The following is a 15,162-nucleotide window of genomic DNA, read 5'->3' as shown; positions in this document are numbered from 1 at the left end:
GCTGTCAGCAAACTACTGCTTTATGCTGGAGCCTGAGGACGCTCATGGCCCTCCCTCAGCTCAGATGCAATAACTTCAATTTTATGTGGCTGTGAAGCCAAGCCCACCTGGGCTCAACATCTCATCAGATGGACAGGAGAAGTAGCAAGTTACTTTCCATCTAGGTCCACAGCTGCTGGGTGCAGGGTCTGGGACTGCCTGCTTTTAGCTGGTGGCAGAATCTCATGGGTGCATTAGTTATTCCAGTGACTTGCTTTGACTACAGGGCCGGGGCTGTGAAGGCTAGAACTAGGGATGGGGACACACAGGAAAGAATTTGCACTCTTCCTTTGGAGGAAAATGCCATTCAATTAGCTTTCAAATAGTAGGTATTGCAGCAAGGACAGTAATTTCATAAGCCAGCACTGTTTGTTATGAGTCTGACTCAGGCTCCCATACATTAAAACATGCTGATAAATTTTTACTTCCAGAGCCAAACAACCAAATAATAGACTTCCAAGTGAACACAGTGGATAAGAGGTAATTTAATATCAGGCTTCATTAGTTCAGCTATTGTATGCAACAGCTAACAGATGCAGGAGAATAGACAGAAAGCATAGTGTCTCCATGCCTGCCATCTGTATAAATAAGCATGTGGGGAGCTTGAAAATTCTCTGCACTCCTGTTCACAGAGTGTCCTCATGGGTTTCTATTAAAGCATTCCCTCTCTGCTAGTTCATTAATCAGCTTCAACTCACAGTGGAGTTTTCCTTATGGCAATTTCCATTAATGCCATGTCGTGGTTTAACCCCAGCCAGCTACTAAGCCCCACACAGCTGCTTGCTCACTCCCCCTGCACCAGGATGGGGCAGAGAATCAGAAGGGTAAAAGTGAAAAAACTCGTGGGTTGAGACAAAGACAGTTTAATGGGTAAAGCAAAAGCCGTTTGTGCAAGCAAAGCAAAACAAGGAATTCAGTCAGCACTTCCCATGGGCAGGCAGGTGTTCAACTATTCCCAGGAAAGCTGGCTCCATCATGTGTAACGGCTACTTGGAAAGACAAACACCATCACTCCAAACATCCCTCCCTACCTTCTTCCCCCAACTTTACATGCTGAGCCTGATATTCTATGGTTCGGAATATCCCTTTGGTCAGTAGGGGTCAGCTGTTCTGGCTGTGTCCCCTCCCAGTTTCTGGTGCCACTCCATCCCTCTCGCTGGCAGGGCCTGAGAAACTGAAAAGTCCTTGGCTTAGTATAAACATTACTTAGCAACAAATTAAAACATCAGTATATTATCAACATTATTGCCACACCAAATCCAGAACACAGCAATGCACCAGCTGCTAAGAAGAAAACCCTACCCCAGCTGAAACCAGGACATGCCACGTTTACCACCGCTCCAGCATGTCCGTGTTCCCAGTGCGAATTTCCCCCAACAGCAGCACTGCAGCAAACAGCAGTGCCCTTTGCTCAGGCAGTCCGGCAAGCAGGACCACAGACATGGCATTACGGGAGGGCCTGTTCACATCCCAAGGATTACTGCTGCAGTAAAGCTGCACGCTGCCTTGAAATGCTCACATGTGCCATAACCTCCACCTGCCCGGGCCTCTGCTGCTCATTTGCAACCAGCTGGCTTGACCCCACATGCAGTCTTTCCTTGCTTCCAGCTTCGCCCAGCCTCTACACACAGAACACATTCTCTTTTTGCTAGCAGATAGTATCCACTCAAATCCAACAAGACGACCCTTAAGGGTTTAAAATCCAGGATTCACCTCGTCTTTCATTTATTGATACTTTATACTAAACAAGAGGGAATTCAGGGTTTCTGTCCTGCCTTTATGGCGCAGTAAGAGCTGACCCTTACACCACGTCCTTCGCTCAATGCCCTGGGCACTGTCTTTGCCTGTTCATTAGGAAACTGGGCACAACCCCTTACCTTTCAGGCCGGGGGGGGGGGGGGGTGCGGGGAAGCCAGACTGCAAGACTGCAGCCTCTCACGAATGAGGCTTTGGGGCAGGCCTCTGACTCACTCGCCTTCACAGCCCCAGAAGTACTGTCCTCTACAGTCGATATGAAGAGAAGGGACATGTCATGCCTCAGCCCCGCTGAACCACTGAATCCAGCGGAGAACAGACAGCTGCTGAGGACTGTCTCCTCACCTGCTTGTAATGTGACAGAGACAGGGCTAACTCCAGAGGTCTAGCAAAAGACTGCTTCCCCAGAACACTCCATCCCTTCAAGCAACTATTTTCCTCTGTTCCAAATCTTTGACTTTGATTTAGTGAAAGCTACACCTAATGACTCATAATAGTAACAGTGAATTAGCAGAAGCCCCCAAGAACCTTGACAAATTTTCTTTTTTTATTTGATTGTGTCTTTCAAGTACGCATCCAACAGCAGCCCAGATACTTAACAATGTCCTGGTTTTCACATTTGCCACAGATTCCTCCCAAAACCCAGGCACCTCAGCTTACAGAAGGTGGTTGGCCACTCCAAAAGTTCTGTAGTTACTGCTCATCCGCCGGCTGGCTTTTACTGCTGCCACCACCATATCTGTAGCAGAGACCTGTACTTCACGGCTAACGTACCCCAGGTTTTGTTCCTGTGGGCATGCTGGAGATCCTTGAATTTGTTCATTAAGAAAAATTAGGAGGTTGGGATCGATCAATCACAGAATAAGCAGCATCCTTGTGTGGGCCCCCCATATTCTACCACCTGCAGGCATAACAGCTGGGGGGGGGGGGGGCGTGCAACGCTGGGCAGCAGCAATAAACCACGTTTCTTATTAATCACCATTCTGTAGTAGACAAGTCCCTGTAAACACAGTTGGATCTGTCAGTCCAATGTCTGGCACCAAGTCCTGTTCTCCTGGGCAACATGATAACCCACAGAAAACAAGGATACCTAGGACATTCACTTCAACAGGGCTAAAATTTCTCCCTCTTAAGTCTCCAATGTACTGTGTTCCTGTACCCACAAAATTAATCTATCACTGCTGCTGCATTAAGTGCCTCCATCTGGAACACTACTCCTCAAATCCCTACTTCTCTCTTGCTTCATCCCATCATCACACAAGTGCGTTCCTGCTGGCAGAGAAGCCTGCACAACTAGAAATCTGCTGAAAAGGTCTAGTTCTGATAGTGCCTTGAATACCAAAAAGTAGCTATTTTCATATTTAGGTACTAATGAGACTCACACCTATACACATCTCACCGCCTAGCCCGCTCACATTGCAGAGCACGACATCTGACCCTACGTGAAACCCAGCTGATGAAGTAAGTTATTCCAGCTCAACTATGAGGATGCTCTTCTGGCCTTTGGCTTAGCCAGAGTCGGTTCACAGCAGAGCTGCTGTCACCAGGTGCCACAAACCACACTCAAGCTTGCACCCTTAGAAAGGCTTAGAGAAGGAAGACACCCAACACCCCCCGCAGTGAGTTGCAAGACGGTACCTGACAGCTGGAGGCACACGCAATGTAGTTTCCTGTCACTGTGTGTGACATTTAGGGTCTTCCTGAGCAGCATCTTGGAGCTCAAATTGCCCTAGAACAACTTGTAGAATGGACAGACGGAGGCTGCATGTGTAACAATCAGCAGGCAATCAGTCAGTACTTACTTGTGAAGTGTAGTAGATAACTTCTCCCTGTAGCTACCCCTGAATGCCTGCATATACATTATATAAACTTAATTCTGCTTAAGCACGGGTAATATCAAGCAATTTGGCACTTCCATAAAACTGCTACAGCCACTGATTGACAAATGCGGTTCCACAGAAGCCACGGGGGAAAATGGACAACGGAGTGTTCAAATCCACCCACACTCTGCCCCTGTTTCTGCTAAGATCACGGAGGAATCCCTACAGCCACAAGCACAACGTTTTACCTGCGTGCTGACTTCCTTTCAAGCCGATGCTAGGCAGTCAGAAGGCTGTTCCTTTGGTGGGTGCTGCACGCTTGGCTGGGCCAAAGAAGTACAGTGAGCCATGTACAGTGCCGCAGACAGCAGAAACTGCTCCTCAGGCTGCGTGTTGTACTGCATGTCATCCTGCGAATGCCTCATGAACCTTTGCAAAGTGGAGGGAGCTTCAACTCATTTCTCAATTCAATTCATTCCTTTCCCTCAGAGCACCTGTGCAAGATGCTGCCCCTGTGGGCTGGAGATCCACACTTCCTTTGTGAAGTTAAGAAGGAGCTAGTTTCTGCAGCTTCCATAGGGTGTTACGAGGCTGAACCCACGGATGGATGCATGGGTGGAGTTTGGCAACTGAGTGCAAACCGATGGTGCTCTCTACCCAAGCACATATGCCCAGCTGCGATGCCTGTGCTCCTGGGCTGCATGCCAAGGAACTGGGTTAGTGTGATTAAGTTTCTGGGCATCAGCATCAGCAGTACTTGCAAAATTTGAATATTGGTAAGATTCCAGGGTGGTGTGGGTGGTGAGTGGGAGAGTGGGCATCATATTGTATACAGCTCTTCAAGGAAAACAAATACATCCGTCAATAGACACAACAGACAAGCACAGATCTGCTGTCAAGGACATAAGGCACATCTGCTTGGACTAGAAGTGGCCCGATGTCATCTGTTTCATAGGAAATAACTAACCCTATTAATGTGTATTTTTACTATGCACCTTTTTCCGCTACTTTTTCCCTCATTCTTTTTAATTATCCCCTTTACGTTGCAATATCAAGCATCAAAATACCTCAATTATGAGGATTCCCCTTGAATACAAAGATACTTTCTAAGCTTATTTTTCCTTGGAATTCTATCATATGAATCTTCCTGCACTGGAAACATAAAACACCAGAAACAAGAGACGTAAGCAATGCCATTTATTGAAGCTTGAAACAAATATGTCGTCATAGTTTGCTTTTTAAACCTTTTAAAAGTTCAAACAAGCAGCGAATATGCAAAATACAAGTTTCTTCCTGAGCAACCTGTTGAAGCTGATGTGTCTTAGGCTAATATGATAATATAATGGTTTTATACCTTGGTGCTTAATACTGTATTCAGTTTTGAGAATAGTGACCATCTGGGTTAGGATCGTAAATCCACCTGTACTTAAAAATAATTATCTCATAAGGAAGGAATCTTACTAAATGGATGGGAGAGATGACTGCACATACTATTAGCATAGAAGAGATATTAGGCTGATCAGTGCAATGTAAGAACCTATGTAAAATACAGCAGTGGCACTGCTCTGTTAAAATAGTTCTTGTCACAGCCTTTTCCCTAAAGCTTTAAGTTGAGCAACAGTGATGACTGTGCTTCCCTGGGTAGAAAAAATATTTTGACTAATGTCCATAATATAATTTATCTTTTTATCCATTTCAAACGAAATTACAGCTCCCCAAGAAAACAATGAAGCCAGAAATGGGTTTACTGCACACTAGCCATAAGGAGCACTGGAAAGGACAACCCTGCCAGGCACTCTTCCTCCCACTTGCACTACATCCACCCGGTCAGCTCCTTTCTCATTCGCTCACATACCTGATGGCCCACTTCTGCTGACATCTGTGGATAAAACATTGCAGGTACTTCTGAGCACAGAAAAGTCTGACTCTGAAGTGAAACTAACTTGGTCCTGCCCAAATCCTAGAAGATGCTTCTGGGAACGTCAGAAGCATCTGCACTGTCCACCAGTCTAGGATGTTTGGCCATCAGCGTGCATTGTACTAGCTGGATGAAGCAGTACAGGCTCTGCCCTGCACAATGCAGCGTGAGGCCAGGACCTGCCCAAACACTTCCTGAATCAGACGGGACACCTCCACTCCTTCGCATGACTCAATATTTCTGTGTTCAGTGGAACAAGAAGTGCCCAGGTATCTATTGCTTAAAGGGTCAGTAGCCATTCAGGACCTCAGAAAGACATAAGTGCACTGTGAAACTTAAAAAGCAGTGTGTCTGGCATTGTCCAGCAACACCATAGACACGTATTATTTAAAGAGTACCTGCATGTGTGCTATGTACACACATGCATGCACACGCACCATTGTAAGTCATCCCCCATGTTTGTTATACTAGCACCATATTTTTAACAGTGGATTTTAAGCTTTATCAGCACCTGTAACTGGGGTTATATTGCCATCACAGAGGTTAATAAATCTAACCTTACCATGCTGCATATCCTGAACTCCCAGAGACTTCAAGTGAAGAAGTAAGCCCTTAGGTAAAGGTCAACCTATGAAAAAGAACAATTAGACCTGTGGCCATCATTAGGTTAATACATAATAGCCAGGCCCAAATATTTCTATCAACTTTCATGAAGGTCTGTCTAGAAATAGGGCTATTGTTAGTCATAGCTCTGTAACCATAGTGACACTTGCATTCATGGCTACGCATCTCGCTCTACACTGCATAAAATGTGACATTTCCCTGTATTACAATCTCAAATTGTCAGTTAGCTAGGGAGTAAATCTGAGATTTTCAAAAGAGCATGAAGAACCTAGGTGTCCAACTCCTACTGAATCTCAATGGAATCTAAATGTCAGACTCTGTCCAGCTCTTTTGAAGATGCCCAGTTTTGCTTCAAAGGGTCCATTCTGGTGTCCCTGAAGTTTGTTCTGCCATTTTCTTCAATAGCAGAAGAGATACACTATTTGGCTGGTGCTCTCCTAATACCTGAGGCCCAGAGGTATGCAGATGCTCTCGGTCTCAGGCTCCTGTCCCAGGTGCCCTCACCCTTACTATGATGGATGGATTTGCACTGGAGTGAAGTTTCCTGTGAGTGAGGTGATAGTCTTGTGGATGTGAGCTTGCACTCTACTAGGACATACTGGATAAAATGATAGCTCTGCCACTGAATACTGGTGTGAATTACAATCTGTCTGTAAAGGTGGTAGATGCAAGCAGCTTTGCTTTCACGGTACCAAGAAATGTTGCTTAAAACTTATTCGGCAACTTAACATCCCATATTTGGTGGGGTTTTCAGGTTACAGCAAGTTACCTGTAGCAGAAGAAAACTGACCAGGACAGGCTGTTGCTGAGGTACCCTTTGGAGGTTCATTCAAGTACTAAATTAACAATTTTTCTTTTGAAAAACTCAATGTTTCAATTCAGCCTGCATATCATAATTGGTTATTACAAAACTCTGTGTTTAAATTTATGAAGTGAGCAAACTGCCACTTCACCTTGATTCCTAATAACAGAGAAGTAAGTGAGCACTGTGGGATCTGGCTGACAGTGCAGGTCTGTGTCTGCTGCCCCGTCAGCCGCCTTCACTCAGCACTCAAAGTGGTACTGCTGTTTCAAGTGGGTTTTGGAAAAGAGATGGAAGAAAAAACAAGTAAAACATTAATTTTAAAAAATCAAAAAACTCTTGCAAGCTTGTCTCTAGCCTCTATGCATGCCTAAGAAGTACTATCTGCTGGTACACTGCAAATTATGTTGCAAATTTTGGACTGTTACAGAGAAAAATTTGAAGCGGTAAATTTGGACTGATAACCCAAAGGGACATGTTTTCCCTGTTTTGGTCATAGATTTTCATTTATGTTGGATGGTTCAGAAAAAAAAAAGAAGGAACATAAATCCTGTAAACAGAAGCCCTAATGAAAGCAACTAGATAAAAAACAGCTAGTGCTGAGCAGCTTGGTTGTTGTTTTCTCGGTTTTGAGGTGATTTTCTTCTAGATTTAGTGTAGTTTTGTTGTTTGAGGCCTCGCTGACCCCAGTATCTTGCTTTCTTACGGATTTGGGGCTGACTACACGTGAAGCAGCACTGAGTCTGTATTGACGGCAGCAAGCATTTGCCAATGCCTTTCAGCCTCTGGCAGAAGTGAACCGACAGTTGGTCTCTGCTGCAGGGTAGCCCTATGGTGGAGAAATGAGAGCATTAGCTATGTTTTTGCTGACAGATTATCTGCAGTTCTAGGATTTTAAACTGCTTTATGCCTGTTAAGGCTCTTATTTATGAGAGCTTTCTCTTCCTTTTTATTAAAGGTCATCTTGGTCCCCCTGAAATTTTAAGACTTTTAAGTGAACAGGTCCTATTAAACTTCACATGACCTTCTGTCTTGGAAAACACAGCACTCTTTTATTACTGTTCAGTGAGGCTTCACTTCTGCAGCAGACACAGCTGATCTATGTTTTTCACTTTAATGTGTCTGCTTTTAAGAACTGCCAGAGAAAGTCTAGCAACACTGATTTGTGAGTCTGGTACTTTTGCATTCTTGTAATAGTGCATTTAAGACAAGTGCAATGGGTTGGCAGCACGCTGGAGAGCCATGCAAGGCGCGCAGAATTACACAGGCAAGGCACACGCAACTACTTGCTCAGCTTGGCTATACTGCCATTTCTGCAGCACCAGGATAAGGCAGGGACTGGTACTGTTTATATTATGGTGCTGGTAGGTCTGTGGTAGCTTTAATAAACTGAGATGTGGCGGATTTAGTTAGAAACTACAAAATGGGGGTCCTCAGCTGTGAGAAGAGATGGCTATGGGGACAGTCAAGGTCTGCAAAAGCAGGAAGCTGGCGTATTAGCCGAATGCAAGCTGTTGTTCAGCAAATCCCTCAACACTAGAACCAGGCAAATTCAATGGAACTAGTAGAAGTGTAGTTTAAACCAGATGAAAGCCGTTCTTTTCACAGCAAGCTGTGAACCCCTGGAACTTGCTGCCACAGGATGGGGTGGAAGCAGACAGCATTGCAGGCTCAAGAAAGGATGCAACATATTAATGGATGTCAGCTGGGAATGCTGGAGGAGTACCATGGAAATGAATCACACGAAAGGACTAAACTCCTGTATTCCCCCTAAGTAGCACCTTCTGATGCCATTGCTGGAGACACAATATTGGGCTGCCTTTCTTATGTTCTACTAGCCCCCTGAACTTTCATTCACAGAAATAACTATTACTAATCTGCATAGGTAATATTTATCTGTGTCTGTCCTGAACATGAGAGGGACTTGAGATAAGCACAGCAATTCAACCCTTTGGCAAAACAACAGGAGGAGTGATGCATCACTCTGAAGTGTATGCCAGATCCGCACTGCCCTCAGAACTCAACCTCTTGTCTCACTGCCATACTGGACCCTTAACTGCTGACTTCCTAAGAGTACAGAATCCTCCTCCAAAAGGACTTTGAAAGCTCTTCCAGAACTACTCAGAGCTGTTGCTGCTCTCACCTGAGGGTATCTGCTGGATACTGCAGTATGCAGACTACAGATAAGGATACCCTTCTGTAAACTACCCGCTCCCCCGCCGATTTTCTGGGTTACTAACCATCTACCCAACTGGGCTCCTGGACCTCTGAAGGAGAGAAGTACAGGTCACCCTGAGTCGCAAGAGGACTTCTTTCCACATCTTCTGGAGACAGTTGAACCCTGTGGACACTAAATTCATAGTGCCAAGACTGTATGTGTTCACTGCCAGTCAGATTTTTTCTTACAGTGTCTGCCTCACTTAGCTTGCTTGCACTTCTAGTCCAGAATTTGCAGTTCTCATAGGGGCATCTACCTTAAGAAATAGCATCTGTTTGGACTCACAGCATGTCCTTCCACAGCCTTCAAAGCAGTCTGTGAGTTACCTGAAACAGGTCAACACAAGCAGACCTATTCATTTAATTGTGGCATCATAAATTAGGGAATGCTTCCCCATTATGGCAACACAAGGCCAGTAGGGCTGCAGAACATGACAACATAATTCTGCCAATATTGCAGCTGAGCAGTAGCAGGTTAGGATGACCTATAATTACTGACCCTGTAGTTTTCAGAACAACCTGACAAATTGCGTCAGCTCCCAGTTTTTGCAGACTCTTAGCACAAATGTAGAGCTTTTTGGAAACTGCCGGATGCAGGTGTATTACCATACCTGTACTTTTCCTGCACTCTTGCAGATTGCATTTCTGATACTCTGTCGGCTTGGGTTTATCCACACATGTACTGTCACCTTCTGTTTCATTAGTTTCTATATTCATGCACTTCACAGTTCTTTGCTGAATACCCCCTCCACAAGAAACGGTGCACTGAAAGAGAGTAATTTTTAACATATATAAAAGTCTTTTACATGGAAATTGTGTAATATACCTGTATTTGAGCTGTAATGTCATGGGAAGCTAAAAATGCCGTATGATCCAGAACCAATGACACTAAAATACTTTATGTACTGTATTCTCCATCCAGACACCTCCATGGTGCATCACAGCCAGATTTGGCTGGATACAGTGGAGGGTTAAATAGTAAAAACACAGCACCTCAGAATGTGTCACCAAGGTCAGAGGGCTGTTTTCTACAGAGGAGGATGAGTATGATCTGAAATGTCAGTCTTACAAAGTAGGAGAGTAGTAATCCAAATTAGTACTGCACACTGACATTTTGTGTTTCCTGTGTTTTCTCAGTATCTAAATTAAACATGAATAATCAATCACAATGCTAGGACTAGAAATGACTGAGCTGAAGATTTAAAAAAAGCTAAGTGAGATGTTTTTTGTTTGGTGACATTCACATTGTGGTTACCCTTTCTTTATGACCACAAAACAACTGCCAGTTGCTTGTTCTGACTGTACACAGATGGCCATAAAAAAAGAACATTTTCAAAACATGTTCCTGTACTATTGTGTAAATGTACTTAACTCTTCCAACACCCCAGAGCATTTGATAATTCCAGTTAATTTAAAATTGTTTTTTTCTCTTCAGATAAATAGTGGCCAGCCAGGTAAATACTTCGTCAGATAGAGAATGCCAGCTAATGAAGTGCAAGAGATGAAGACAGGACTGGTATCTCCTTAATTCTTCTGCAAATTATCCTCTCTCTAATGTATAACTCTGTGCATAAGTCACAGTATTAGTGGCGTGAAGTACATTAAAAGATCTTAGGCACTCTTGCAGCAACTTTAGATTAATGTTTAAAATAGTTTTTTTGTAAAGTAAAATAAATGGGATTAATAAACCAGCAAAACAGTTGCTATACATTTTGGTATTCAGTTGCTTATTTTACACATGTCTCAACATTTTCACTTCCATATTTAAGTGTTAGACTCACACTAACTCTACCTTACATTATACTCATAGTCTATTTAATGGCTGTATGTCAAAACGAGCTCATTAAATTTTCTGTGTTAAAGAACTCTCCATTGTTTCCTTACTTGTGGCTCCTGGCTTTTGGTGTTCCTTCAATGTTCTGTTCTGCTGTGAGGAGTATTTGCGATGTATGAATAGGTTTATTAAGGAACCAGGAGGGAAAGCTTTATTAGACATCCCAGTTCTTTGTAACTAAACATATATTGCGGATACTGGAAGGTTCCCCAAAGATACACCTCATGTTTATCAACTGGATTTTCAGATGCCAAAATAGAAGGCTATTGCTCAAAATTCAGAATTTTTGTTTGTGTGGGCAAGTCCAATATTCCACAAAGTTTCTTCAAGGGTGTCCCCCACACTGCCAATAGTCTCAAACAGTGAAAAATTTCAAATGAGTAATGGAAGAGTATCAATGGTATTTCCTTTTTTATTAGAAAAGGAAAAAAGCTGCAGCCCTCCACCATCATCTAATGCAGCAACAAAAAGCAAAAGGTACCATGTCTGTCACCTGAAAGAACTGAGATGGGTTGGCTCTGAAATGTTCAGTAATATTTTCAAAAGATCTCCCATTGTTGCTGCAGCTGTGTATAAGAAACTACTTGCCATAGGCACTGAGGTCCACAAAGTGGATAATATGACCAAATGGGGCCAACTCACGACAACAAATAAAACAAGAAAGTAATGAATCCTACCGGGCCCCATGCCTGGTTAATCCACTGCGTACAAGGTTGCTTGTTACATGATGCAGTGGCATTAGGTCTTTTTGTCCAGTCACAGTAGCCGCCTTCTGGGCAGTAGATATGTCGTTTTTGCTGGCCACCACCACATGTCCTTGAACACTAACAGAAGAGATGCACAAACCCATAAGAAGAGAGTTGGAACACATGAGAATCCAGAAACAGACCATGAAGACCATAGGAAATGTTCTTAATTTAGAAATGTGGACCCACAGGTAGCAAGAAACATGTCACTGACCCATGTAATTTAGAAAGATGTACAGGCTAGCCTGCACATCGAGTCTTACAGTCCAGATGTGAAGAAAAGCTCCGCACTGAGGCATTTATTTCATCATATGCTTGGAAAGAAACAAGGAAGAAGCCATTATTGGTCCAAAATACTTGGGGGCAAGCTGTCCCTGACATGTATTAATGCAAGGAATATAGGACAGCACGGAGGTGGCAACATAGAACAGAAAACAGAACTGCTCATGCAGTGCCACTGACAACAGTAACTTCTCTAACTAGAATGGGACTGAAGTCACATATCTGCAAGATTAATCTGTAATATTTACTGAAGGCAGTACAAGTTCATGAAATGCAGCATCTCATTTTTATGAGGCATTTGGGGACATTAAAATTCACCCAATCCATACAATAAATTAACTATTTGGCAATAAAAGCAGCATACAAAGATAGTGACCCAGGTTATTTTTTTAAACATTCTTCTGTCCATGTTCTAGTATTACTTACCAACTGATTTTTTACTATTCCTCATTTGGTCTGCATTAGAGTCTGCTTGAAATACAAAAAAGATGTCGTACCTTGACATGAAATAAGACACCAGATACACTTTGAACAATGCATTGATCCTGACCTACAAGGAATTGCATCCCTATGGACAGAGAATTAGAGCTGACATCTGATAAACGAACCTTTTCAATCCAATTCTACCCAGTATCCTTAGCATGAGGACAACTGCCAAGGTTGGAGAAGTGTTTTTACAAAGTATTTTAAGAGGCAAATGGGTGCAATCAGTTGGCTACTCTTATTTTTTCAACCCTTACTAACTGCTGTGATAGAAAAGCCACATCCTGTTCTCCTCTTTATGGCAAGTGTGATTTGTCAGTAGCCTGTAAGCAAGCCATGTGATCATCTTCCTTGAAATCCAAAAGCACAGTGCTGCAGACACTGGTGCTTTTTCCAAAGTGGGTGTGAACACTAAAATGAAATCAGACCACGTGCTTTTAGCTGACATAAATGTATGCCTGGCTGCCTATAAGTTTGCTGGCACAGACTTGTATTATGAAATGACCCAAAAGTCAGATTTTTCCTATGCCCAATCTCAGCCTCTGGCCCCACAAAATTCAAGCCCAAAATTGCAAAGGAAAATTTAATCATAATGAGAAAGCAACACTAACATGGCTGCAAAAAGGATCAGTCTGAATTAATCACATTTACTGATGAAGTAGGACCGCTAAAACAAATCTTCCAGGCCACCTGCTTCTGTCTTTCAGGGTATGGTAATTTACAGCTCTAGCTGCCTATCACAAGCAATCCTAAGAATGATTCTACTAAGTCTTACAAACATCTGTGACAAGTTTTGCTGTAACCATACACAAGGACTGCAGAGCCTCTGAGTGGTATTAGCTGTGTGCCTGCCTTTGAGGGAAAGTTTACCTAACTGAAGGGGATCTAACAGTCCCTGTCAATGGACATGCAGTTGTTCATTTCCAAAGCTTCTTTTAAAGAACAATACCTCATTCCAGGGCTCCACATGCCACTGCAAGCAAGGCTCCATGTTACAGCTAGTGTTGAGTTGTGGTTTATATCCAAGTAATTGGCAATGAAACGGTCTGAGCAGTCGCTTTTCACGAACGTCAATGCAGTGAACATCTCGGGTCTTGAAACCGCCGTTGCAGTTAGCAGAGCACTATACACAAAACAGAAAGGGGCACATCTCCAAATGATGCTCTGCTGAGGGGTGGTCCCTTCCCTAGTCACCAAGGAGGACAGCCTGGAGCTTTGAACATCCTGACTCAGAGAGGGAATTCCCAGTTTAACATAACAACAATCTGTTGTCAGGCTTAAACACTGGTTTTCATCATAGCAAAGCAGAACGTGCCATGTAAATACTTCCTTTTCTAGAATATCCATTAGTAACACAGAAGCATATCTCATTAGGAAATCCTGCAAGCTATTTAAAAAAATGTTATAGGGGAAGAGTCATAGCGCAATAAATACAAAAAAGGAATCCTGTATTCAGGGAAATTGTCGGTTCTTTAGTCATTTTGGTGGGAGGGGGGAGAGTTGAAGTACAGTTGCATGAGTTTATTTCTTCTTCAGCTCTTTCACCTCTTCTCCATGAAAGAGGCAGGTGCCTACGGCAGCAGACTGCCTAGGCTGGCAAAACCTGAAGATAGTGGATTCATCCCACAGAAGCAGTTCCCACCCTCACTCTCCTTGCTCCTCCATGGCACCAGCAGGATCCATACCCCAGGAGCAGACTGGGCATGACATAACAGGAAAGAAAAGAGAGAAACCCTGAATCTCACCAGCAGCCTGTAAAATCTTCTCAGTTGTGAGCACTACTGGCGAGCCAAGCAAGCCCTTCCAGTCTCCTATTTCTCCCCAGAGCTTGCTCCAAGGCCTCATGCAGCAGCACCAGGTTCTATCACCAAATATCAAAGTCCAGGACCTCTCCTGCTGCTGAACTGAATTTGCTACCCCAAAGATAAGGGCAAATACACATTTAATTATTTTTGCCTTCATCCAGGATTAAAGCCAATTTTGCCTACACCACTAAATAACCTCAGATCAGCTTTCATCTTTACTGCCATAATGCAATATAACAACTGATGCTGTTCTCCTTTGCATAAATAAGCATTCTTCAGTTGAACAAAGAACCTGAATATAATACTTTCCCTGGGAGCTGAAGGACAGACGGAAGGGGAGTCCATACTTATGTTCACAGAAGTTTCTGTCCCTCTGGGTGGAAACAATGGACAGAAATGACTGTGCAAGAAATGGAGTACACACACCCCAAAAATAGGTGCAAATTATATTTGGTATTAAACTCAGACTGTATGACCTAGTCTGAAGCACCTTCCTTTTAGGGGAGGGGAAGAATCAGATGAGAGTAAAGGAACAGAGAAAGCTCTGCTACGCTATCAGGGGAATATAGCCATCTTGATGTGATAAGGCGCCTTGAAAATATTTGAAATGAGTAATTGCCACTTGCAAAAATGAACAAAAATTAGCCATTTTTATATATGAATTGTAATTACATTTGTATAGTACAATTGCTGGAAAATAAGGGGGGCTAACACAACAAAAGCCTACTTGGAAAACCCTTTTGCCTCACACTGGCCTCACAACCGGACTGACATTTTAAAACAGTTGTTTCCCATAATATTTTATCATTAAACCTGATTTCTAGTTACTTTCTGTGA

The 15,162-nt window shown here is 43.3% G+C and overlaps 1 protein-coding gene across 2 annotated transcripts in view; it reads right to left on the bottom strand.

Annotated features, from left to right (window-relative positions):
* Positions 1-4,798: 4,798 nt before the first annotated feature.
* ADAMTS12 (ADAM metallopeptidase with thrombospondin type 1 motif 12) overlaps positions 4,799-15,162 on the bottom strand; it is a 162,139-nt gene continuing 151,775 nt past the window's right edge. Inside the window, exons 21-24 of one of the 2 annotated variants that reach the window (XM_056324412.1) lie at positions 13,470-13,643; positions 11,687-11,833; positions 9,787-9,940; positions 4,799-7,787 (exon numbers count right to left, since the gene is read on the bottom strand). In XM_056324412.1, coding sequence (XP_056180387.1) covers positions 7,552-7,787; positions 9,787-9,940; positions 11,687-11,833; positions 13,470-13,643 — 711 coding nt within the window. In that variant the 3' untranslated portion in view covers positions 4,799-7,551. The remainder of the gene's footprint in view (positions 7,788-9,786; positions 9,941-11,686; positions 11,834-13,469; positions 13,644-15,162) is intronic. The other variant, XM_056324413.1, reaches the window with a different exon arrangement.

The sequence above is a fragment of the Falco biarmicus genome, chromosome Z (assembly GCF_023638135.1).
Source record: "Falco biarmicus isolate bFalBia1 chromosome Z, bFalBia1.pri, whole genome shotgun sequence".
Taxonomy (NCBI): domain Eukaryota; kingdom Metazoa; phylum Chordata; class Aves; order Falconiformes; family Falconidae; genus Falco; species Falco biarmicus.
Note: the sequence above shows the minus strand (reverse complement) of the source record. Positions and strands in the feature narration are given on the sequence as shown.